Source organism: Bos javanicus, chromosome 15 (assembly GCF_032452875.1).
Source record: "Bos javanicus breed banteng chromosome 15, ARS-OSU_banteng_1.0, whole genome shotgun sequence".
Taxonomy (NCBI): domain Eukaryota; kingdom Metazoa; phylum Chordata; class Mammalia; order Artiodactyla; family Bovidae; genus Bos; species Bos javanicus.
The window spans coordinates 54,820,752-54,845,654 of record NC_083882.1 but is presented as its reverse complement, the minus strand read 5'-3'; the positions used below and the strand labels follow the sequence as shown (position 1 = coordinate 54,845,654).

Genomic DNA, 24,903 nt, shown 5'->3' with positions numbered 1-24,903 from the left:
GCCCCTCCCCTAGGGAGCCCCTCCCCTAGGGAGCCCCTCCCCTAGGGAGCCCCTCCCCTAGGGAGCCCCTCCCCTAGGGAGCCCCTCCCCTAGGGAGCCCCTCCCCTAGGGAGCCCCTCCCCTAGGGAGCCCCTCCCCTAGGGAGCCCCTCCCCTAGGGAGCCCCTCCCCTAGGGAGCCCCTCCCCTAGGGAGCCCCTCCCCTAGGGAGCCCCTCCCCTAGGGAGCCCCTCCCCTAGGGAGCCCCTCCCCTAGGGAGCCCCTCCCCTAGGGAGCCCCTCCGCCCCCTGGGAGCTCCGCGAAGCCCTGTTCTGGCCGCAGGGAGACCAGACCTGCCTGGAGTTTAGTTTCAGCTATAAACTCCTCTCCAGACCTCAAGTTTCTACATTAGTAAAATGAAGGTAGCATGCCCCACACCTCCCTGACAGGGTCACCGTGGGGACAAGAAGGAAACAAAGAGGTCCTTTAAAATATACAAAGGGTAGGAGCAGGGCCAGGTTCTTGGGAACACAGTACTCCCGTGAACTGCTGCCCACATCCTCGGGATGTAATACTTGGGGATCAAAAGAATCTGATACCAACTATGGCGGCACAGTGGACGCTGGGGTCCATGTGCAGAGTAGAGGACGTTTGGGGGTTATCGATCTCGTCCTGACTAGGGTCTGGACGGAAAACTCCCTGAGGTGTCGCTGGAGCAGTTCCTAGCCTTGGCTAGGACCACATCCTCTGGAGATGGTCCAGAGGACCACCTTATTACCTGTAGGCTTTCACTGTGTGCCAGGTCCCGCCTCTTTTAACCCCTCCAGGTGCTCCCGGAGGGATAGACACCCTTCCCCATTTATAGAAGAGAAATCAGAGGCTGCCTCTCTCCTGCCTGCAGGTTCTGTGGCTGCCCAACACGCAGAGGCCCTTGGTGAGAAAGGTGGCTCCTGGCTTCCAGCAGATGTCAGGCTCCAAGGAGGTGGCCGCCAGCCTGAGGAGAGGCCACATCCAGCGGCTGAACCTGCGCTACACCCAGGTGTCCCGCCAGGAGCTCAGGTGCCTCCCCTGCCCAGCCAGGCTCACCCAGAGGGCTAGACACGCGGGCTCCGGGCTCGGAGAGCAGAGGTGGAGAGCATCAGGCAGACCTGGGCTTGTGTGTGAGCTTGGCCCTCTGGGACCAGAGGTTCCTTCCACCAGTTGTGAGCATGGTATGAGGGTGTGAAGGACCAAGCTCTACAGGCTCCCCGCGTGGGCCCGAGGGCTGACCGGCCTCTGTTGCTACCCCACAGGGACTATGCGTCCTGGAACCTGAGTGTGAATCTCTACACGGTCAATGCTCCATGGCTCTTCTCCCTGCTGTGGTGCGCAGGGGTCCCGTCCGTCACCTCCGACAACTCCCACACCTTGTCCCAGGTGCCTTCCCCACTCTGGATCATGGTGAGTTGGAGGATTATTGGGGGTCCGAGAGCTGCCTGTGACTCCTAGGAGGGGGGAGCTGGCTCCACACCTGGGGCTCTCTCTGGTGAGGTGTCAGGGGTGGAGGGAACACTTTGGGGGACATGAGGAAGATTCTTCTGATCTAAGGTCAGGAGATACTGGGAGGTGGGAGGAACCTGGGCCTGAGCCAAATGGGAAAAACACCAAGAGCCCTAGAGAAATAAACAACTACTTGAGTTTTCTTTTGGTTTTGAGGATTATTACATTTTGTTTTAAAGGAAGGAAAGTAATTGAGAAAAGAGGGCAACATGAGGGCAAGAATAGGAAACATTGAAATCTGCTCAGAGAGAGTAGCCAATGAAACCAGATTTCAATTGGTCGAGCATCTGAAGACTGGCCCGAGTGCTAGTCTCAGCTCTGTCACCAGGGGTCTTGGGGAGCCCGTGGTCTCCATCCACTGCTCCCACTGCCATTTCCCTGAAGTCATGAAAGGCAGATGGAGGGTCTCATTATGGCTAAGACATTGCCAGTGTCAGTGAATCATCTAGGTTTTGGGTGGTTATCTTTATCCACCCGCCCATTGTCCTTGAAAAATCTCCAAAGGCTCAGCTCGGAATGAGATGGAATAACTGATGGTGGCAGCAGCAGCTACGAGTACACTAATTTTCAGGCCACAGGAGCTGACCAACAGCAGGAAGTGCATCTGGCCCGTCCCGGCCCCTCCTCCACAGTTCACCTGAGATCACGGGGGTGTGGGGCCTGGCTGCTCTGCAGGCTTTGCCTTCCTAGGCACCTCTCTGGCCCCCTGGAGGGGAAGCTCCCACACTCCACAGCCTACAATAACACATACCCTCCCATCCACATGATGCCACATCCATCCACACTCACCTGTGCACCTGCTCATCACGTCACACCCTCTCACTTATCTGTTTGTCTTTCGTATTTTGACTCTCAAGTTAAGCTCCCTTAAGCACATAAATCCTCTAGGTTTAGCACACACCACCACCTCTACTCTGACTACTGCATGGCTCTCTTTTATCCTACATACCCACACACACACACCCCAAACCCCAGGGCTACAAAACATAATCTCAAGATCCCAAGCCCCTCCAGGTCCTCCTCTGCCCCTTCTGAGGGTGACACATGGTCCTCTTGTCCATGGGCCCTTGGTCTGGAGCCCTGGTCTGGACCAAGCATAACTGGAAGCTGGCCACGGGCCGTCTGTCCACAGCCCCCGGACGAGTACTGTCTCCTGTGGGTCACCGCCGACCTGATCTCCTTCACCCTCATCGTTGGCATCTTCGTACTCCAGAAGTGAGTAGGCCCCGACCGCCTTCCGTGGTCTTCCCTGCCCAAGACAGGCCAGTCCCCACCCCAGCCAGAGGGTGGGGTCCCATCCTCCTGAGCCCTTGGCTGGGAGACATCCTGACCAGACCGCCCTGTTCAGGGGAGAAGGAGGCCTCCCAGTGGCCCCCAGCCCTTCCCCCTCAGCCAGAGCCCAGTGGCTTCTGGAATGACCACCTAGCAGGGAGCCCAGAGCCAAGCTGGGTGGGGAGATTTGCTGTGTAAACTCTTTGGTGAGTTTCAGCTCCTCTCTGGGCTGGTCTCCCCACTCCCCCCGTGTCACCCAGGGCCTGGGTTCCCACAGCTCCCGTGCCAGCTCCCCTCCACCCTTCAGGACGACAGCTGGGGTGGTGGTCGCAGTGGGAGTGGGCTGGTCCCGGGGGGGTTTTACTCTTGACTGACGTTCTCTCTCTGCCCATATCGCTCTGATCCGGCGCATGTCCCTCCTCTCTCCCCTCTCCCCTCTCTCTGCTGCACTCTTGGCATCTCACAGCTATCACTTGATCAGGTAATTCTGGTGTGGTCCTCCTCCTCCTGTTCCTCTTTCTCCCTCTTCCTCACCATCCCCTTCTCCACTTCCGTCTGAAAGCCTGGCTCTCGCAGAGCCCTAGGCCCAGGTCCCCCTCCCAGGCCCGGCCCTGCCTGAAGCCTCCTCCCTTTCCTCCCTCCCCTCCACTGCCCTGCAGCCCTCCCTCTCTCTCCCCATTTTCGTGTGTATCCCCCTGCTCTCTCTTCCTCCCGCAGACATTTCCTTGCAGGTTGCTGACCTGGCCTCTCTCAGCACCAAAGTGTCTCCCTCTGTGGAGGGAGTTCTGCCTGGGCAAAACCCCCCCGCGCCTCCCGCCACAGCCTGGCACTTTGGGCGAGGCCTTTCCAACGCCCGGAGCACAGCCTACCAAGTTCTGTCTCTCCCTGCCCACCTGTTGCCCTCCCGTCTCCAGTTTGCCTTTTCCATCGCTCGCTCTGTTTATCTTTCTCTCTTACCTCTTTCACTTTCTGTCTCTGACTCTGACCCTACCCCTCTCCCCTATATGCACCGTCTTCCCTGCTCTCCCCTGGGAGGAGACCCCAGTGGTTGAGCTTCCTGTCCTAGATGTACCTCGCTGCAGAGACCCGGGCCTGACACTTCCCTCCTGGGTTTAATGTTGATTTTCAAGATGAGAGGTCCCCCTTGGTCAGGTGCCTCCTAGGTCAGGCACCTTCACTGACCAGCTTCTAGGAGGAGGAGCCCTGGGCTCCCTGACTGTGGGACTGAGCCCAGAGAAGGGCCGTTTACCTGGGATTTCCACCATCCTCTCCGTCGGCAGATGTCCACCCGTGCTGGCTGGTGCTGTGCTGGGCCTGTGGCAAGGAGTCGGGTCTTCCGCCCGGAGCCCCAGGGTTCTCCGTGGGCATGCTGGGCCACTCGCAATACCGTCAGGGCGACATGATTGTCTTCCTGGGGGTCAGGCTAGGCCTGATGGAGGAGAGGACCCTGGGGGAGATCATTTCCCTGTGGGCCTCATTTTTCCTTTCATTCACTCAATAGTTCTTATAGCACCCACCACACAGCAGGCATGGGGGTTGGTGCCAGGCACTCAGTGATAAATGAGACCCTGCTGCTGTTCTCAAGCACGTGTAGGGCGGCCAGCCCAGCCAGAGCGCAGGCTGCCTGCCCCTCTGCCTCCTGCTTTCCCCGTGTGTGTCTGCTCTCTTCATCCACCTGTCTACCTGTCCATCTGTCTGTCCATTTCGGCTGCGCTGATCCCATCTGGAAACAATTGATTTCTCATGGAGTCTGGGCTCCGTCCACCCACTCCAGCAGGGCTTAGGGCCCCAGGGGAGTTGGGTTTTGTTTCCAAGCTGATCCCCGCTTCCCTGAGTGGGGGTGGGGGTCCAGTGAGTCCTTCTCTCTTAGATTTCAGGAAAAATCTCTGTTCAGAGGCCAGGGATTTGGGGCTAATTCAGAGGAACTGTAACAACCAAAACTGTGCTCTGGGCTGGACCAAAGAAACTGAGTTCTCCTGGCTCCACCTGGTCCCTGCACACCCCATGCAGCCCCACCTCAACCCATTCAATTAATTTTGCCCCCACCTTGTCCCAGCCGTTAGAGGGATAACACTCCAGCCTGCCCCTTCCTGTTAGGGGATATGCACCCCACTCTTCCAGGGCTGTAAGAATGGAGCAGCAGCAGGCCCCACCCCAAGTCACTCCAGCACCCTTGCCTTGATCCCCCCGTGAAGACAAGATCCCTGCTGTCTCCCCTCTCCTCCTTCCTTTCCTTCACTTCCTCTCTGGGGTTCCTCACTGGCTTCACTCAGCCTGGTCCTGATGATGGGGCTATAGGCGACATTAGCTGGGACTCCCCAGGATTGGTTTGTACCCCAGGGCAGGTCATCAGTCATGCCTGTTAAGCCTGCGCCCCTAAATTTGTCCTATCCAAAGAGAGCCAGGTGTATAATTGGGGGCACCTGAGACATAACTAACCAAGCCCTAAGCATCCTCCTGGGCAAGGGGAGCGGATGTAGCATTCTGGAAGTAAGAGGGCTGGAGAGCCGTGGCTGAGAGTCAGTGGACTCTGATCAGGACCCAGCTCTGCCCTTCTCTGGGCTTCAGATTCCCCATCTACACAGTCAGACAAGATTCCTGCTGGTCTCTCGGGCCAGTTCCAAAGAGTCTGTGGAAGTGGGCATGATCCTGCTCCAAGGAATGGTGGGGAAGGACCTGATGCCCACGGGGCCGTCTCTGCAGGTGGCGCCTGGGTGGCATCCGGAGCTACAACCCCGAGCAGATCATGCTGAGTGCCGCAGTGCACCGGACCAGCCGGGACGTCAGCATCATGAAGGAGAAGCTCATCTTCTCAGGTGTGCAACTCCGCAGACAGGTTGAGACAGGCTCTGGGCTCTGTTCTCTGCACCCCGCAAGTCCACACGGGTGTGTGTACATATATGTCACATGCAGCATGTACAGATAGGCACATGGCACAGACATATGTATACCCACCTGGTTTCATGTCACCGTGACACGGAAGCACAGATACACCTACACACACACACACCCTGCTCCACCTGCAGCCATCAGCTCCAGGTTCTGTGGCTCAGTGTCAGCCCCAGGGGTGGTGGGCTAGGGTGACATGCTGGGGTTGGGGGAGGAGTCTGCTTTGAAAGTCCATCCTGCCATATGCCTGGTTCATACAGGAACCCCACAAATGTTGATTTCCCCCCCTGCTTGCTGCCTGTTGACATTCCCAGACTGAAGGAGGAAGCAGCTGTACAAACAAATCCATGGAGAATTAGATATAACAGACAGGGATGCAAGGAGGAGAGGGTTCAGCACTCCCTGGGGCAGTGAGGAAGGTTTCAGGCCCACTTTGTGCGGAGTGATGTCGTTGAAATGGAGAGGAATGTTAGGAGGGGCCTGGGTGATGGGTTTGAGGTGAGGGCTGGGCAAGCAGAAGGAAGGAAGGGTACTCCAGGCAGGAACAGCATGTGTTCAGAGGCAGCGAGGAAGGCCTACTTGCTGGGCACCAAGAACTCCAGGTCATTCCGCACGGCTTGAAGGGAGGGCCTCTGGCTGATTCACCCCAAGGCGGCGCTGGGGAGGCACTTGGGCCTGAGTGTGTGGTCAGGAGCTTGGGCTTTGTTTTGGAAGCAGAGGAGGGTCACAGATAGGTTTGCCTTTGTTACAGTAGGGCTGTAGCAAAGTCTCACGCACTGGGTGGCTTAAAAACAGAGATGTATTGTCTCACAGTTCAGAATGCTAAGTCAGTCCATGATCAAGGTGTCAACAGGGCTGTGAGGGAAAGATCTGGTCCTGGCTTCTCCCCTTGCCTCGCGGATGCATCTCTGTGTTTGAAGCTCTCTTCTTTGCAAGGACACCAGTCTGCTCTAACGACCTCACCTTAACTAATTACATCTGCTGTGACCTTATTTCCAAAGAGGGTCACATGCGGAGTGTAGGAATATAGGAATTTGAGGGGAACGCAATTCAACCTCTTTTTTTTGAGGAGGGGGAGGCACACCACACAGCTTATGGGATCTTAGTTCCCTGACCAGGGATTGAACCCATGCCTCCCTGCAGTGGAAGCGTGGAGACCTAACCACTGGACTGCCAGGGAAGTCCCCACAATTCAATCCCTAACAAGTGTGGAGGGTGGTGAGTTAGAACGGGAAGCTGAAGGCAAGGAAAGCAATAATTCAGATGGAAATCATGGGCATGGAAATGGGTGAGGGAGAGGTAATTACAAGCCAGATGGCCCTGGATTCAAACCCCAGCTTATGCCCCTAGCTGTGTGAACAAGAATATGTTACCTAACCTACCTCAGCATCAGACATCTCATCTGTAAAATGGGCTAGATTCCCCTCACAGAGTACTTGTGAGGGTTAGTGCCATGCCTGGCTCAGAGGGGTGCTTGGTAAATGCTGCTTGAATGAACCTGCACCCAGAGCGGGTGGTTGTGGTTTTAGATGGGCAGGGGTCGGGGGGTGGGGGGTGGCTCCAACAACTGGGTGAACATCCATTCATTCAGTCACTCCTTTATTTATCCTTCTTTCAAGGCATGGCAGGCACTGCTCAAGGTGCTTAGGATATACAGATTCTTGCCTTTGGGGTACTTGATTCCTCCTCAGTTCAGTTCAGTCGCTCAGTCACGTCTGACTCTTTGCGACCCCATGAATCGCAGCACGCCAGGCCTCCCTGTCCATCACCAACTCCCAGAGTTCACCCAAACTCATGTCCATTGAGTCGGTGATGCCATCCAGCCATCTCATCCTCTGTCGTCCCCTTCTCCTCCTGCCCCCAATCCTTCCCAGCATCAGAGTCTTTTCCAATGAGTCAGCTCTTCGCATGAGGTGGCCAAAGTACTGGAATTTCAGCTTTAGCATCATTCCTTCCAAAGAAATTCCAGGACTGATCTCCTTCAGAATGGACTGGTTGGATCTCCTTGCAGTCCAAGGGACTCTCAAGAGTCTTCTCCAACACCACAGTTCAAAAGCATCAATTCTTCGGTGCTCAGCCTTCTTCACAGTCCTACTCTCACATCCATACATGACCACTGAAAAAACCATAGCCTTGACTAGACGGACCTTTGTTGGCAAAGTAATGTCTGAGCTTTTTAATATGCTATCTAGGTTGGTCATAACTTTCCTTCCAAGGAGTAAGCGTCTTTTAATTTCATGGCTTCAATCACCATCTGCAGTGATTTTGGAGCCCAAAAAAATAGTCTGACACTGTTTCCACTGTTTCCCCATCTATTTCCCATGAAGTGATGGGACCGGAGGCCATGATCTTAGTTTTCTGAATGTTGAGCTTTAAGCCAACTTTTTCACGCTCCTCTTTCACCTTCATCAAGAGGCTTTTGAGTTCCTCTTCACTTTCTGCCATAAGGGTGGTGTCATCTGCATATCTGAGGTTATTGATATTTCTCCCGGCAATCTTGATTCCAGCTTGTGATTCTTCCAGCCCAGCGTTTCTCATGATATATTCTGCATAGAAGTTAAATAAGCAGGGTGACAATATACAGCCTTGATGTACTCCTTTTCCTATTTGGAACCAGTCTGTTGTTCCATGTCCAGTTCTAACTGTTGCTTCCTGACCTTCATATAGGTTTCTCAAGAGGCAGGTCAGGTGATCTGGTATTCCCATCTCTTTCAGAATTTTCCACAGTTTATTGTGATCCACACAGTCAAAGGCTTTGGCATAGTCAATAAAGCAGAAATAGATGTTTTTCTGGAACTCTCTTGCTTTTTCCATGATCCAGTGGATGTTGGCAATTTCATCTCTGGTTCCTCTGCCTTTTCTAAAACCAGCTTGAACATCTGGAAGTTCACGGTTCACGTACTGCTAAAGCCTGGCTTGCAGAATTTTGAACATTACTTTACTAGCGTGTGAGATGAATGCAATTATGCGGTAGTTTGAGCATTCTTTGGCATTGTCTTTCTTTGGGATTGGAATGAAAACTGACCTTTTCCAGTCCTGTGGCCACTGCTGAGTTTTCCAAATTTGCTGGCATATTGAGTGCAGCACTTTCACAACACCACCTTTCAGGGTTTGAAATAGCTCAGCTGGAATTCCATCACCTCCACTAGCTTTGTTCATAGGGATGCTTTCTAAGGCCCACTTGACTTCACATTCCAGGATGTCTGGCTCTAGGTGAGTGATCACACCATCATGAGTATCTGGGTCGTGAAGCTCTTTTTTGTACAGTTCTTCTGTGTATTCTTGCCACCTCTTCTTAATATCTTCTGCTTCTGTTAGGTCTCTACCATTTCTGTTATTCCTCCTACCCTCACTCAAAAATCCTCCTCCTGGGAGCCTTTCCTGAGCACCAGAGATGGGTTGGAGGGCCTACCCTAGTGTCCCGCAGCTCTCGGCAACACTGAGGAGCTCCTGGAAGGAGCCAGAACAGGGCATCTGGGATCCTCAGGCTCCTCAGGCTGTACTTGACTCAGAGAAGCCAGAAGGGGTAGGCAGAATGAACAGAAGGCAGGAGGCCAGCACTTAGGCCTGTCAAATTCTGCACCCCACCCCTCACCTCTCCTGCAGTGCCAAAGGCCATTCACTTAGCACCTTCTGGGTGCTGGCCCTGAGGAATCAACCACAGGTATTACCCTCTGCCCATTCCTGGTTGAGAAGTTCTCTCTAGGGACCGTCAGCCCCACCCAGGCACCCAGAGTCCCCTTGGGCAGGCTTCGCTCCCCTCAGCAGACCTTTTCTGAGGCTCTGCTGTGCGTCCAGCAATGCACCAGGCACTGGGAGCACTGATGCCCAGACCTCATCCGTGTCCTTGAAGTGCTCCAGCTGAAGGGGGCCAGAGATGGCGACAGTGCAGGTGATGGAGCAGGGGGAGCAGCAGGGGCAGGGGAGGACGCCCCTCCCAGCCTGGGGGCAGCAACAGAAATGAGAAGAATTCAGCCAGATTTTAAGAAAAGGAGGTGATGTTGGGAGGTTGTGCCCAGGAGATAGGCCAATATGTGCAAAGCCCCAAGGAGAGTAAACACACGGGTGCCACGCTCAGGAGGGTGCAGATAGTTCTGTGGCTTGAGAGTGGAGTTCCAGGGGAGAGGAGACTGAGGTGCATCCAGAGTGTTTGCGGAGACTGAGAAGGGCCTTGAATGCCAGACTCACACACCAATACCACACCTGAAACCTGAGGTTGCATCAGCCTCCAAGTGCCTGCTCAGGAGTTGCTGCAGGCCACGGCTCCCCACCGCATCTGCCAGCCCTCCTTATTTGCCCCCTCTCCTCCCTGCACTCACATCTTCCCTCCCTGTGGCCCAACAGAGATCAGCGATGGCATGGAGGTCTCCGATGAGCTCTCTGTGTGTTCGGACAACAGTTATGACTCGTATGCCAACAGCGCCACCACCCCGGTGGCCCCGCGAGGGAGCGGCAGCCGTGCCAAGACCCTCACAGACCGGAGTGGGCGTTAGCTGAAGACCCGTCTGTCCAGCTGTACCTCGTGTGGAGACCAGAGAAGCCCACAGAGCTGGCAGAAGCATGCTCGGGGCGCTAAGTCCACAGGCTCCTCGTTGGCTCCGGTCCCTTGTCAGCCATGGCCTCTCTTGGAGGGGCTCCCCTCTAGCCTCTCAGATGCCCCTGCAGGCCTGGGGCTCCTCTTTCTGGGAAGTTTGGGGCCCAGGGCCCAGGGCCTGGTCCACTCCTTGAGGCCTTCCTTTGCATCCTTACCTGGAAGCTTTGGAGGGTCACTGGGCTGTGCCATGCCCCCTGCAGCAGCAGAGGATGTGGAGCCTGCGTGTGCCCACGTGTGTCTGTTCTCCTGTCTGTGCTGTGAGGAAACCGCCTTCTCGGTGATTCTCCTGCCTCAAGGGGCTGGGCTGGGCCTCTGCCCCAGCACCTCCGCTCTTCCATCAGTCTCAAAGCACAAAGAAGCTCGGCCCAGGAGGAATGCCTGCTCCAGTGGCGGGAACACTTGTCTTCCCCAGCCAGCCTCCCGCTGATGCTGGCCATGTCCCCCAGGAGCTGCTGGAGATGGCAAGAGCAGGCTCAGGGCTGCTGGATCCACACCCAGGAGAGATCCACAGACTGACATGACCTCAGGTTCCCACGTCAGTGGCCAAGAGCAGGGGCCACCTGGGAAAAGTGTTCAGGCATGGTTGATGGTGGGTTTATGACCAAGGAGGCCTGCAGTGGAGGGAGCCTGAGGGGCCTTGGCCAGGATGATTAAAGCTGCCATCTTGACACGTCTCATCTCTGAATTATCAGTGGGAGGGTGGGGACAGAGCCTGCAGGGTTTGGGATTCAGGTCCCATGACTGAGGAAGAACCATTCTCGGAAGTGAATGGGAGAGTGGCAGAGTGGTGGGCCCCTTCCCCGCCTCACATGGCACTAGGGCTTCCTTAAGAGGCCTGGGTTCGGGGCGGGGGGGGGGGCAGTGCCCCATCCTGTGGTGGGGGAGACAGTCTTGGAGAGGTAAAGTGACCGTCCCTGGCCACACAGCTTAGTACAGCAGAGCTAGAACCCCACCCTGGCTGTGGACCTTCCGTAACCAGCTGGGAACAGTAAGGCAGGTGGGGCGGGCTCCTGGGCCCACTATAGGACTGGGCAGTGGGACTAGCAGTCACATGAAGGGTTTCTGAGCTCCTGGCCTATGGAGGAACAGGCCCTTAGGAGACGCCTCTCCCCGACAGCAGAGGCTTGGCTTTGACTGAAGAGGCCCACTCCCATTCCTGGCACGGGGAGGCGCCTGGGCTGAAAGCCAAAGTACAGCCCCTGGGACCACAGACGTCCTTGTGTTTCAGTCCTCGGACCCCTGCCCTCTGCCCTCCCTGGGAAGATGTCTGTAACTCCCATATTTGTCCTAAGAGTCTGCATGGTCTGGGTGTGTCCTAAGGGGGAACGGGGAGGCTGAACCCCAGTTCCAGCATTAAATAAACATGGTGCTTCGTGGGAACCAAGGGGCGTGTCTCTTCTCCAAATGGGGGCCTGCTGAATAGAATTCCTGGGGTCTGGAGGCTTCATTCAGAAAAAGAAATACCTCCCAACGCTAGAAGCCAGACTGGGCCCCTACACTAACCTCTAGGACCATCCCTCTGGAAACTGTCGGGGGACTCTCCCTCCTTTCCCCTTTTCAAACATCTTCCTGGGGCAGAGGTCAGCTCCAGCTTTCCTTGGGCATGAGGAAGTGAGTGAGAGCTGGACTGTCTGGGTCAGCAGTGGGGCACAATGCCCTACCCAAATGCCCCAATAACCCCCTCTCCAGTGTCTGGCAGGCCTGCTCAGGAAAGCAGAATCAATCTTTCATGCCAGCCCCTTCCTGTCCAGTCAGTGCCCCTAGGTCCACTGGGCAGCATGTTCCAGGCTCCTGGCCACACTTGGGCAACTTGAGTTAACCTAGAGCCTTCAGGAGCAGGGAGAGGGCCTGGGAGTGTTGAGTGGAGCAGCCAGTCAGCATCCCACTCTCACCAGGGCCCTATACTGGACCCCTGCACCCCCCAACACAGAGGCAGTCTGGCTGCCTCCCCTCACCCCAAACAATGGAAAGATGGAGGCCGTCCCCCTGCTAGGCAGATGGCTGGGCCCTTCTCCTCCCTCAGCTGAACCTGTGCTCAACCCTGGCTCCTGTCCCTTGACCTGGGGGGTTACTGAGAAGCCCACCTTCCCAGTGCTCTCCTCGTAACCTCCTCCTGTCTGTGGAGGACAGCCTGACTGCCCTTCACAGGGAAACAGGAGACAGGGCCCCTCCCTCCAGCCATCTCCACAGACCCACTCCTCTCTTGCTACCTTGGACCTTACTGGGTGAGGCCTGTCCAGGCTGAGCCTACCTTCCCCCTCTCCAGAGCCCTCTCTGGACCCTCTGTCCCCAGTATAATGGTGCCGGAATCTCTCACATCCTTTAACATAGAGCAACATGTACAATCCTTTCTTAGGGGGAAACAGGATACACCATTCCCTGGAGCAGAGTCCATGGAACAGACTCCCCCAGGCCTCAGGACACATGCTTAGCCATTGATCCCTCCCATTACAATTCCTTCCACTGACTCAGCTGGCCTGAGCCTTACTGGGGCGGGTTCCATCCGGATCCCAGGTTCACCCGCTCCACTCCACAAGGCACATGGCTTTCACAAACCCCTCTTGATTTCACAGCACCCCGGTAAGACAAAGCCGGAACCACAACTAGACTACCAATCCTGCTGAAATGAAGAGCCGAGGCTAAGGGTTGGGCAGTTATCTGCCTGGAGCTGCACGCAGAATCCCGGCAGAGCCAGGGCCAGGTCCCAGGTGTGCTGCCCCATCCAGGTTCTTGTCAAGGCAACCTCCCCCGAGCCTGCTGCCCTCTTCCATAAAGGCAACCCCCCCTTGCCTGCCCCAAAGACATCAGGCCCAATGGCCTTTCATAGAGGCAGCAAATGATCAGACACCAACCCAGGGCGCCACCTCTCTCTGGCTCCAGGACTCCAGGCTGACCCAGAGCTGCCTTGTTCTCTCCCCCACACCCCCACGCCTGCCTGACTGTACTCCAAGGGTGGGTACCTGGTTGAGTGAAAGCCATCTCAGCTCATACCATACCACAGACCCAGGGACCATACGCTGTCCATACACGCAGTCCACGAGACACAGCCCCCTGTTGTATGCAGACAGACCCCTGTCACAGAGATAAATAATCACATAGAGATGCAGACAAAGACAGGGACATACAATGCCTGTAACCAGATACACAAAGTCCCACAATGACATGTCTGCTGTAAAGCAGGAACACAGACACTGCACAGAGTCACAGAGGCAGGAGGAAAACCTAGACCTCTAAGCTGTGCAGTCACATTCTTAGTCACATCTGCCCCAATGCCACACAGTCACCACATCCCCATGCACTCCCACACACACATACAAGTACCCTGGAACACCTGCCTGCACACACACACCCTCACATCCATGTATCACTCAAGAGCACAACCAGCTCCAGATCACCCCCAGTCTGGGCACATGGATCCCAGAGTTGCACAGTCGATCGATCCTACACCTACTCCCGGCTCCTCCCTTCTCCCCCTCCCAGGGCTGGTCCAAGAGCAGAACAAAAGCCCAGTGTCCCCTCCTCCCCTTCCCCCTTAACTCTCCCCTCCCCACCCACCCCCCCTCGACCGGCGTCCATCCCCTTTGTCCTCCTGCAGCTGAGCCTGAGCGGGAGTCCAGGCAGAGTGGCAGGGACATTGTGCCCAGGCTGCCAGGGGTGCAGGCGGCAGGACAAACAGGAGTGGTCAGTGCAGGAGCAGCAGCACAGAGTGCCCAGGAGAGGTCATGGCCAGGTAAGTGCCAGGTGCAACTGGGGACTTAGGCGGCAGCGCTGCCCTGGCTGTGTGGTGTCTACAAGTCTGAGTGTGTGTGTGTAGGTGTGGGTGTGAGTGTGAAAGAGAGGGTGACATGTCAACTTCTAGGGGCTGGGTACCTCAGTCTGTGTCAGGACCCTCAGTTTGAGATGCCTAGACTCTTAGCTGGGATGAGAGAAAACTGAATCAAGCCCTGCCCAGGGAACCCTACCTTTCATGCTCCAATGGGGTGTTCTTTAGCCCCCAGACGGGAAATCCCTAGGGCGGAAACTCGGTCTGATGTGTCAGTGTGTTCTAAGTGCCCAGTGCCGTAAACAGTAGGAGAATGAATGAAGAAAACACTGCTGCACTTCCCCCAAGGGGACTCCCTCCCTCTCCCCTTGTGCCAGGATGTCTCTGCAGAGAGAAATCCCTCCTGACGCTGATGAGATCTGCCTTCTTGGATCTCAGCTCAGAGTGGCTGCCTTCTCCACCAGTGGAGAGCAGAATGAGGGCAGCGTGCTCCCACGACCCCTCCCAGCTCCTACCAGTGTCCTGGGCTGCTCCTGAGACATGCCCCCACTTTGGCAAGTGTGGCTGAGCCACGGGGCATGCAGAGTCTAGAGCCAGGCGGGTTCAGGGCTCAGCCCCTCTACTTGGGCAAAGTAGTTAACTTGCTGGGACCCTGCCCTCCATGACGCTCATTTCCTTTGATGCTAAGACAGGGGATCCGCTAGCAAGGATGGACCAGGCATAAACAGTGAAAGCCAGACTGACTACTAAGCAAGATCTGACTCCCAGGGCAAAGCAGGCTCAGAGGAGGCGCGGCAGCTGGGATCAGAAGAATGGAGGGAGGGGCAAGGAGCAGAGAGCAGACGTCTGCTCCCCTAGAGTAAGTGGCCACATAAAGGAGTGAGCCCCCTGTCCCCAGAGGTATGCAAGCAGAGGCTGCATGTTCATAGTGGCCAAATCATAACCAATTCGTTACAGCCCTTCAGGCTATAGAATGCTTTCACAGACACCCCTCCTTTGATCCTCACAGCAACCTCTGAAGGGCAGGTTCCATCTATGTGACTGTTTCCTCGTGACAAACTTAAGAAAAGGAAGACTCTAAAGAAACTTAAGGTTTTTGAGGATCAAATGAAACTATGTACATAAAAGCAACTAACATATGTGATGTGCTCCCTTCCTCCTGGGTAAAAGTATGTAAGGAAACATTTGTTGAGTTGGTACTATAAACCTAGCACTTCTCATACATTCCATTTAACAGTCACCAGGTCACAACCACTGCACAAAGGAGACATTTATGACCCTGTTTCAGATGAGGAAACTAAAGGGGAGGTGTTGCACAGGTCGCACAGCGAGCGAGGCAGTGGCAGAGGCAGGATCAGCACCTGGATTAGTCCTTAGAGCCAGTGTTTCCACCACCACCCACAGGGCTTCCTAGAGAACAGAGAACTTACTAGAAAGAGGGTCAACTTCCCTCTCAGGCTGGGCTCTTACCTCATGCCTTCTTTCCCTCTGGGTCTTTGCACAGGCTGTTCTCTCAGCTGGAGACTTCCTCCCTCCCACTCCTTTTCCTTCACCTGGCTAATTCTATCTGTTCTTCTGTCTCCTCTCAAGGATGCCTTCCCTGACTCCCCTCCAACTGGGTGCAGTGCCCCTTCTTAGCTCCCCTAATGTTCTGTATTTCCTCACGGAATCCCACCTCAATGGAAGCTCCAGAAGGGCAGGGACAATCTTGTTCACTGCCTTTCACAGACAAGAGCTCTCAATAAACACCAGCTCAAAATATTCACTCGACCTTGAGCAGACACTAACTGAGGACCTATTATGGGCCAGATCCTGTACTTTCAGAGGAGGGGCCGATACTAACTAGAATAATCAGGGTGTGGTTAATTGGGAGCACCTACAGAGATCCCTAGGTGAGCAGATGGGATGAGGAGAGGGGGTCAGTGCCTACTTTCCCCAAACTCCTTGACCAAAGGCTGCAGCTCCTGTCAGAGAGCTCCCATACAGGTATTTTATATAGTTTGCAATAACCTCCCAGCTCTCTGCCTTTAGACCTTGGAGAAGTGAAGTCTCCCAGCTGTTGGTAGCCACGTGGCACTGCTTTATCCTTTGTAGGAGTCCCAAAGCACTGTCTATGCTTTCATAAATCCTTCCTTTATTAGAGTCTTCTTAAATTACCCCAGTTAAAAGCATGCCATCTGTCTCCTGCTGAGACTGACAGGGAAAAGCTTAGTGAGCCTGAAGCACAGAAAGAGCAATATGGCTGAAGTGGGTAAGTGGGGCAGGAGATGGTACAACTACGGGTCTAGCCCATTGGGTAGGCAGGGACTAGCTCTTTGAGACCATTTGGAATCTCGATGGGTAGATGGGAGGGAGTTCGGTTGCATGAATGGGGCGGGGGGGGGGCACATGTTAAGATCGTGTACGCCTGCCTGAGTAAACTAGTGAACTAAAGAAGGAATGATGGAAGAGGGGCCTCTTGTCCTCTGGCAGGGCCCCAGCCAGGTGGATTTGCCGACGCTGTCTGTGTTTTTTGCCCGGCAGGATGCTGAAGGGCCCCGTGTTGGAGGAGTCGGAGTGGGGCTCCGAGGCGCCATGCGCGGGGTCCTGCCACGCGCAGCGTGTCCTGCAGACCCTGAACGCATATCGGCGGAGCGGCATCCTCACCGACGTGGTGCTGCGAGCCGGTGGCCGCGACTTCCCGTGCCACCGCGCGGCGCTTAGCGCGGGCAGTGCCTACTTCCGCAGCTTGTTCGCGGCCGGGAGGCCAGAGCGTGGCCTGGCCGTGGTGCCCGTGGTGCCCGAGGCGCCAGGCCCCGCCGGGACAGCGGTGGCCACGGCCCTGGCCGTAGTGCTCGACTACGTGTACTGCGCGGGCGTGCGGTTGCGCGCGGAGGACGAAGCGGCCGCGGTGCTGGCGCTGGCTGAGCGGCTGGGCGTGGCGGGCCTGCGTGAGGCCTGCGCGCGCTTCCTCGAGGGTCGCCTGCGCGCCGCTAACAGCCTGGCGCTGCGCCGTGTGGCGGCTGCCTTCTCCCTCGCCCCTCTGGCTGAGCGCTGCAGCCGCGTGCTGCGCCAGGCGTTCGCCGAGGTGGCGCGCCACGCTGACTTCTTGGAGCTGACGCCTGACGAGGTGGCAGCGCTGCTGGCAGACCCGGCGCTGGGCGTGGCGCACGAGGAGGCCGTGTTCGAGGCGGCCATGCGCTGGGTGCGCCACGACGCGCCGGCCCGCCGCGGCCAGCTGCGGCGCCTGCTGGAGCACGTGCGACTGCCCCTTTTGGCGCCCGCCTACTTCCTGGAGAAGGTGGAGGCCGATGAGTTGCTGCAGGCGTGCAGCGAGTGCCGCCCGCTGCTGCTAGAGGCCCGCGCCTGTTTCATCCTGGGCCGCGAGTCTGGCGCACTTCGAGCCCGGCCGCGGAGGTATACCTCCCGCCCCTTGCCCCCCGCCCTGCCTTTCTCAGGCTTTCTTAAGCCGCTCGCACAATCCTCCACCATCCTTTAATCCTATCGCTTGATCATGCCTCTTGAATGAGATTCAGTCATACATTCAACAGACATTTCATAGGCTTGATTCTGGGTCCTTGAAAAATTATCATGTACAAACTGTCTCGTGTAGTCTCAGGAGTGATTTGGCGACACCCATTAACCTCAGGGAGTGCGGTCTAGTAAGGGGTTAAAATAGGCTGCGCCTGGGGAAAAAATGAGAGGCATACTCCCACCCCTGCAACATCAGACCAAAGACTTTGGGTGGAGTACTCAGGATGGTCTGTTGCGCTCACGGGAATAAGGGACAGTCTGTCTTACTCATCAGTGTATCTCTAACAGTAAGCTCAGGGCCTGGAACAAGAGTACAAGATGTTCAGTATTTGTCAAAGGAATTAGGTAGGAATTGGCTAAAGGGTTTGGAAATTCTGGTGGAGTCAGAAGTCTGAGGGGTCAGTGGGAGGGGAGAATGCTTTGCTAAAAGGGTGTGTACCTTGGTTCAATGGATTTCGTGATTAGGGGATGGGTTTAGGAGATGGTTATAGGAGGAGGGACACAGCAAAATTACTCCCCGATGGAGGTCAAGAGAATGGGCTTGAATTCTAGCTCTGTTACTTTCAGCTATATAACCTTTGGAAAGCCAAAGTCGAGTAAACAAGATAACTTTTCTAAGTAAGGGTTAGGGCTTTGTAAGCATTCTTTTCCTGTAACTTAGAGATCAGCAAAATGCGGTCAGGAGTAATGATCAACCTCAATGGCCAGAGGGGAGGTTGAAAGTGGCAGAGTCAACATGGGGAGGATGGGGAGCAGAAGGGCAGCAGGACCGCACAGTGCAGTCGATGAGAGGGTGAAAAGGCTGAAACTTGGGTGTAGCTTAACCAGCACTGGGTTTGTCCCCATGCCAGATTCATGGACCTAGCTGAAATGATCGTGGTCATCGGTGGTTGTGACCGAAAGGGGCTCCTGAAGCTGCCCTTCACCGACGCCTACCATCCAGACAGCCAGCGCTGGACCCCGCTGCCCAGCTTGCCCGGCTATGCTCGCTCGGAGTTCGCAACGTGTACTCTCCGCAATGACATCTATGTTTCTGGTGAGGGCGGAGACCATAAATGGAGTCCCACAGGATTGGCTCATCATTTCGCGCCTTGTGTTTTTCCTCCAACCAGATCCTTTTGATAACCTACAGTTGTTGATACTGTAGAGGTGGGCTTCCCTCATAGCTCAGTCGGTAAAGAATCTGCCTGCAATGCAGGAGACCTGTGTTCAGTCCCTGGGTTGGGAAGATCTCCTGGAGAAGGAAATGGCAACCCACCCAGTATTCTTGCCTGGAAATCCCATGGACAGAGGAGCCTGGTGGGCTCCAGTCCATGGGGCCGCAAGAGTCAGACACGACTTAGTGACTAAACCACCACCACCATACTGTAGAGGTACTGCAGAGCCAATCACTGGTGTGACTCCACCCCTTATTCAGCTGTGTTTACTTCAATTCAGATTAGTATTAACCACTTCTCTTTATCTAGCCTACCATGTGCTGTGCATTATGCTAAGCAGCTTATATTAGTTAATTCCCATGACAACACAATTTTACAGGGAGTCAACAATTTCCCTGTTGTCATGGCACAATGGCAAAGATCGATTTGATACCAATGGACTGTGCCCTCCCTGAGATTTGGGCCCTAGAGGTTCAGAGAATAAAACACAGCCCCTGCTGTCCTGGAGTGCCCTGGGGATAGAGGATAGCAAGAGGGCCTGGGGACAACAGCTGCTTCTCTCCCCCTAGGCGGCCACATCAACAGCCGTGATGTCTGGATGTTCAGCTCCCATCTGCACACCTGGATCAAGGTGGCCTCGCTGCACAGGGGCAGGTGGAGACACAAGATGGCGGTGGTGCAGGGGCAGGTAGGGACACCTCGCTGCTGCTGCCCTGGGCCCAAGGCAGAGATCTGTGGCCTTCTGGGGGAGGGCCCTCTAGGATCCTCTTTTTAAGAAGGGATCTGCTGCTGCTGCTGCTGCTAAGTCGCTTCAGTCGTGTCCGACTCTGTGTGACCCCATAGACGGCAGCCCACCAGGCTCCCCCGTCCCTGGGATTCTCCAGGCAAGAACACAGGAGTGGGTTGCCATTTCCTTCTCCAATGCATGAAAGTGAAAAGTGAAAGTGAAGTCGCTCAGTCGTGTCCGACTCTTTGCGACCCCATGGACTGCAGCCTACCAGGCTCCTCCGTTCATGGGATTTTCCAGGCAAGAGTACTGGAGTGGGGTGCCATTGCCTTGGGCACCTAAAAGAAAAAGAACTTGCTCCAAGTTGCTTAATAATGGTAATGCTAATAAAAATAGTAATGACAGTACAGTCTGGTAGTCAGGCAGTCGAGGGTGTGAGCTCTGGGGTCAAAGAACCTAGGTTTGAATCTTGACTCTGCCACTTAAGACCAACCGGAAAAAAAAAAAACAAAAACCTGCCAATTATCTTTGTAAGTTACACCCCAAATTCAGAAATGCAAATAAAATGGATCAGTTAAGTTAGGTGGTAAACCTTTAAGAAATTACTAGCTATTCTTACAGTAACTTTTATAGCTTGTCCATAAGCATTAACTTGGTGCAGGTTATTTTGCAGATCTTACCACATTCAGTACCCATCCTAGAAACCAGTCTCCATTAATAGAGGAAAATCTAAGGGAGGATTGGTAATGGCTGGGGCATAGGTGGAGCCAGGAGCTGGGATGCTCCCTGGGTGGGACAGTTTCTCCACACCCAGCCTGTGGCTGTGGGGCAAAGATGCAGATAGCCCTGACTCAAGGTGACCTCCTCATCCACAGCTGTTCGTTGTGGGTGGCTTCGATGGCCTGAGGCGACTGCGCAGCGTGGAACGCTACGATCCCTTCTCCAACACCTGGGCGTCGGCGGCCCCGCTCCTCGAGGCAGTAAGCTCAGCCGCTGTGGCCCCCTGCGCCGGCCGGCTCTACGTGATCGGGGGCGCTGGGCAGGATGGCGTCAGCACCAACAAGGTGGGCCAGCAGAGGGCGGGGGAGGCCTGCTGTGTGCCAGGAGCCGAGCTACCTCTTTCATGGCCTTGTCCGTTTTCTTGATTTCATCGACAACACTGAGTCATCCTCCCCATATTTCAGGCAAGGAAATGAATTCAGAAAAAGGACCCCAAGGTCACACAGTAGGTCTGGACCTAAATGTTTGGCCTGGTGCTATACGGGTTTCAAAGATTTAAAAAATTAAGCGAGGGCAATGGTAATTAAAATGCTCTTCCTCCATTCGAAAATATAATACACTTATTATTGCAAATTTAGAAAACAGAAATAGAAACCATAATCTCATCAGGTAAGGATAACTACTGCTATTAATATTTGGTACATTGCCTTCGGGGCTTCCTCTGAACTAACTTTTGCTTTTCTGTTTCAATTTCACATTCCACTAGTAAAATTTTCTATCCTGCTTTTTCTTCTTCAAAGTATTATAAGTACTTCCTACATGCATAGAAACTCTTCGCAGCCATCATTTCAATGTCTCTGTGATAGTCTACTGGGTTGGCTGAATTATAGTCTATCAAATTTTCCATCTATCAAAAAATGTACAAATTTTGTACATTTAGGCTTTTTGTGAACAAAACATTGTGGCAGCTTCCTCCCTGCTCTGATGGCCTCATAGGAATGTGGCCCTAAAATCTAACTTTGCAAAATTAGGGCTCTCACCGTATTCCAGCCCCACTCCCAGCACACCTTCCTGGTGTGCCCCCTGGGCTGGCTGGGGGAATGCTCTTTAGCACCTGCTTGTGCAGCAGCTCGAACATTCAGAAATTGTGGAGGGCGTAAACACCTGTGGGCCTAGGCCGCCTATGGACAGCTATAGGAATGGGGGCGGCAAGACACCCCAGCTAGAACCTTGTCACGACCTCATTGCACCAGAAAGGAGAGAGGGTTGACAGTTTATGCAGCCAGGAATGCATCTCCACAGGGGACCTGCTCTGAGAACCCTCTACAGCACTAATGCAGACAGTACTTCTACCTCCTGGGATACAGACCTCTTCCTGGACCTTGAAAGATGAGAACACTTTTGACAACAGGAGTCCAGGGAGAGGGGCTAGAACATGGAACCAGGCAGAGCACACCTGAAGGGGAGGACCCAAGCTCAGAACTGGTGGACATAGGCAAATGTGCTGAATGAGCGCCCCAACAGAGAGGAGAGGTGTGGGCAGTGGGGCAGTTAGGGGGTGACGCCTCACCACCGCCACTCCGGCCCCTCAGGTGCAGTGCTTTGATTCCAAGGAGGACCGGTGGAGCCTGCGGTCACCCGCTCCCTTCTCACAGCGGTGCCTTGACGCTGTCTCCCTGGATAACACCATCTATGTGGTTGGCGGCCTTATGAGCAAAATCTTCACCTACGACCCTGGCACAGATGTCTGGGGGGAGGCAGCTGTCCTCCCCAGCCCTGTGGTAAGTGGATGCTCCTGGGTACAGCCCTGGCACTGGTTCCATTGAGCAGGGTAAAGACTCACTTCTAAGGATCTGGATCTCAGAGGTAGTGAGTCTTGTGTCTGACTCCATGTTAGGTGGTTTTACATGTTCTCTAGTTTAGTCCTTACAATGATAATCAACCTTGGGCTTCAAAGGAGACTGGCCTTAGAGAGGTTGAGGCCACCAGCAAGGCCACATCAAGCAGAACCTGGAATCCCAGCCCCGAAGTGCTGTAGCTTTGGATGGGGAGCTTGGTCTCAGTGGCCCTGCAGTCTCTCCTCTCCGTAGGCCACTACCTGGTAGCTTCTTGTGGGAGGAGGAAGGCGGCAGAGAGGGGACTTGCTAAATTCCCTTGCCTCATTGGTATTAGAGAAGGGAGGTGCTAGGCCCTGGATGCTCCACCTCTGCATTCCTTGCTCCCCGTCACTGTTCCGTTGCCTCTCCAAAGCTCCTGAGAGTATCTAGGGATGTGGATTGGTGGTCCTTGCCAGTTCTGATCTCCAGTTAATTCTAGGAGCCTAAGATTTCTGGCTTCTCTGAGATCCAAAGATGGTGGTGGTGGTAACTACTGTTATTGGAGTGCTTACTATATTCCAGGCACATGTAAAATGCTTTACGTGCTTTATCTCATTAAGTTAAAGGAACTTTATGAAGAAGGTACTATTATTCTTATTACTCTGCAAGTGAGGAAACTGAGGCCCAGAGAGGTGAAATGACTTGTCTAAGGTCATTCATTTAGCAAAGGTCAGGCCAGAGCTTGAAGTCAGGTCCATCCAATTCCTACTTCTCTACCATCCAGACTGTTGGCTCTTACTCTGTGGGTCAAGGTTTTGTTGTCTGGCCTAGCCAGCTAGGGACAAAGGGAACCCCTGGCCGGACCACATAGCTAATCATCTTTCCATCTGTCCACCCAGGAGAGCTGTGGCGTGACTGTGTGTGATGGGAAAGTCCACATCCTCGGCGGGCGGGATGATCACGGGGAAAGCACCGACAGGGTCTTCACCTTTGACCCCAGCAGTGGGCAGGTGGAGGCCCAACCGTCCCTGCAGCGCTGCACGAGCTCCCATGGCTGCGTCACCATCGTCCAGAGCCGGGGCAGGTGACTCATACTTGAGGCAGGAGGTGGGAGGGGAGGGAGAACTCAGGCTCACCACTGCTCCCCTTATGGCACCTCCATGTAAACAGCATCTTAACTTACTGCCCCTTTTCTTGTAGAAATAAAACCTTCTTCAAAGGTCGAGTCTGTGTTCCAGCTCAAGCCTCCTTTGCCTGGAGAAGTAATGCCCAATATCTGCTCCCTGCTATGTCTCTTTACAAAGCACTTCAGCACTTCATGTTACTTCATTTACCTTCATAATAACAGTGTGGACATTTAAAGAATCATGAAATATTTCATGCATAAAAAGAAATATATTTGTACAGTTTAAAAATTATAATAAAATAAATATCTGTGTTCCCACAACCTAACTTAAGAAATAGATCATTACAAATGCCTTTGTAGGTCCCCCTGTCTATTTCCCAATCCATCCCTTCCCATGTTCCTCCCAGGAATAGTCACTATTCTTGTATTTCAAATTGTGCTGTGCTAAGTCACTTCTGTTGTGTCTGACCCTTTGTGACCCTATGGACTGTAGCCCACCAGGCTCCTCTGTCCATGGGATTCTCCAGACAAGAATACTGGAGTAGGTTGCCATGCCCTCCTCCAGGGGATCTTCCAGACCTAGGGATCGAACCTGCATCTCTTATGTCTCTTGCATAAGAGATGCGGGTTCTTTACTACTAGAGGCAACTGGGAAGCCCATATTTCAGATTATCAACAGTTAAAAAAAAAAACAAAAACAAACTTTTAGTTAGCTAGTTACTAATATCTGTAAGAAAAGAAGACTCTCCCAAGGCCACATACTTAGTAGAAGGTAGAATATAGGATTCCTGAGGAGGGAAAAAGGGGTCAGATGGCGGTCTCGTCCCTGAGCCCGCCCCTTTCCCCACAAAAATACGCATTTCTGACTGCTGGACGTGAGGAAGTAATATGAAGCCTCTAGGCGGAGACCTATCCTCCGGCTGGGGCTTAAGGACCCATTCGGGGTGAGGTCTGGGCTTCTGGGGAGGTAGTTCTTGGACGGTGGCATAGGGACAGAAAATCAGGTTTGAAACCTCCTTCCGTTCCAAAGGTCCGCATGTGGCTTGAAAAACTCTGGACTGAGTCTACGCATAGGCATCATGAAGTACCAGGCACTGGCCAGGTCAAGTGGGATTCTCAAGGTGGGGGCGTCCCAAGCTAGCGCTCGAATCTGAGATCCAGAGCCCTAGAGGTTTGAGGCGGGTCAGAATCGTGGGTTAGAAATTCTCCGCCTGGAGGCCCCTGAAACAGAGTTTAGGAAATCCAGAATGTGGGTTTACGGATTTAGGTGCAACCAGCAGTGAGACTGCACTCATTGCTGGGTCTGTGGGTTCAGGTCTAAGATTTTAAGTGTTGAGCCCCGGGGCCTGGGATAACGGAGTTCCTGTTAGAATTGAGAGGACGGATCGTGGTCCCAGAGGCTGCACCCAGGGCTGACTTTACTGGGTACCTCTCCATGGGCTCCTATTTTAGATCCTGAGAGGAAGGGTGGAAAAAAAAAAAAAAAAAAAGGTAGAATATACAGCCCACAGATTTCATGAAGCTTCAGAATCTAAGAGGCACTTCTGGTCAGAAAGCTTCTCCCTTTCTAAACCATCCTCTCCCATTTAACCACCTAGCCCTGCTGGCTCAGATGGTAAATAATCTGCCGGCAATGCAGGAGACCGGGGGTTCGATCCCTGGGTTGGGATGATTCCTTGGAGAAGGAAATGGCAGCCCATTCCAGTATTCTTACCTGGAGAATTCCATGGACAAAGGAGCCTGGCAGGCTACAATCCATGGGGTCGCAAAGGGTCAGACATGACTGAGCAACTAACACTTTCAGGGATA

The 24,903-nt window shown here is 54.2% G+C and overlaps 2 protein-coding genes across 9 annotated transcripts in view; both read left to right on the top strand.

Annotated features, from left to right (window-relative positions):
- GDPD5 (glycerophosphodiester phosphodiesterase domain containing 5) overlaps positions 1-10,941 on the top strand; it is an 89,901-nt gene extending 78,960 nt beyond the window's left edge. For 7 of the 8 annotated variants that reach the window (XM_061380881.1, XM_061380882.1, XM_061380885.1 and 4 more), the window contains 6 exons: positions 879-1,036; positions 1,270-1,417; positions 2,649-2,731; positions 3,255-3,269; positions 5,492-5,604; positions 10,022-10,941. In XM_061380881.1, the coding sequence (XP_061236865.1) occupies positions 879-1,036; positions 1,270-1,417; positions 2,649-2,731; positions 3,255-3,269; positions 5,492-5,604; positions 10,022-10,170 (666 nt within the window). In that variant the 3' untranslated portion in view covers positions 10,171-10,941. The remainder of the gene's footprint in view (positions 1-878; positions 1,037-1,269; positions 1,418-2,648; positions 2,732-3,254; positions 3,270-5,491; positions 5,605-10,021) is intronic. The other variant, XM_061380887.1, reaches the window with a different exon arrangement.
- A 106-nt stretch (positions 10,942-11,047) lies between these two features.
- KLHL35 (kelch like family member 35) lies at positions 11,048-23,253 on the top strand. The gene is made up of 7 exons (XM_061380880.1): positions 11,048-14,001; positions 16,558-17,430; positions 18,399-18,583; positions 19,274-19,392; positions 20,307-20,495; positions 21,744-21,932; positions 22,868-23,253. Exons 1-7 carry the CDS (start codon positions 13,994-13,996, stop codon positions 23,054-23,056), a joined length of 1,752 nt encoding a protein of 583 aa, XP_061236864.1. The 5' UTR covers positions 11,048-13,993; the 3' UTR covers positions 23,057-23,253.
- The last annotated feature ends 1,650 nt before the right edge of the window (positions 23,254-24,903 follow it).

Bases quoted from the DNA above. Each gene is read 5' to 3' on its own strand.
- KLHL35 (XM_061380880.1), top strand. The intron at 17,431-18,398 runs GTATACCTCCCG...TCCCCATGCCAG, and splicing joins CTTCGAGCCCGGCCGCGGAG to ATTCATGGACCTAGCTGAAA. The intron at 18,584-19,273 runs GTGAGGGCGGAG...CTCTCCCCCTAG, and splicing joins CAATGACATCTATGTTTCTG to GCGGCCACATCAACAGCCGT.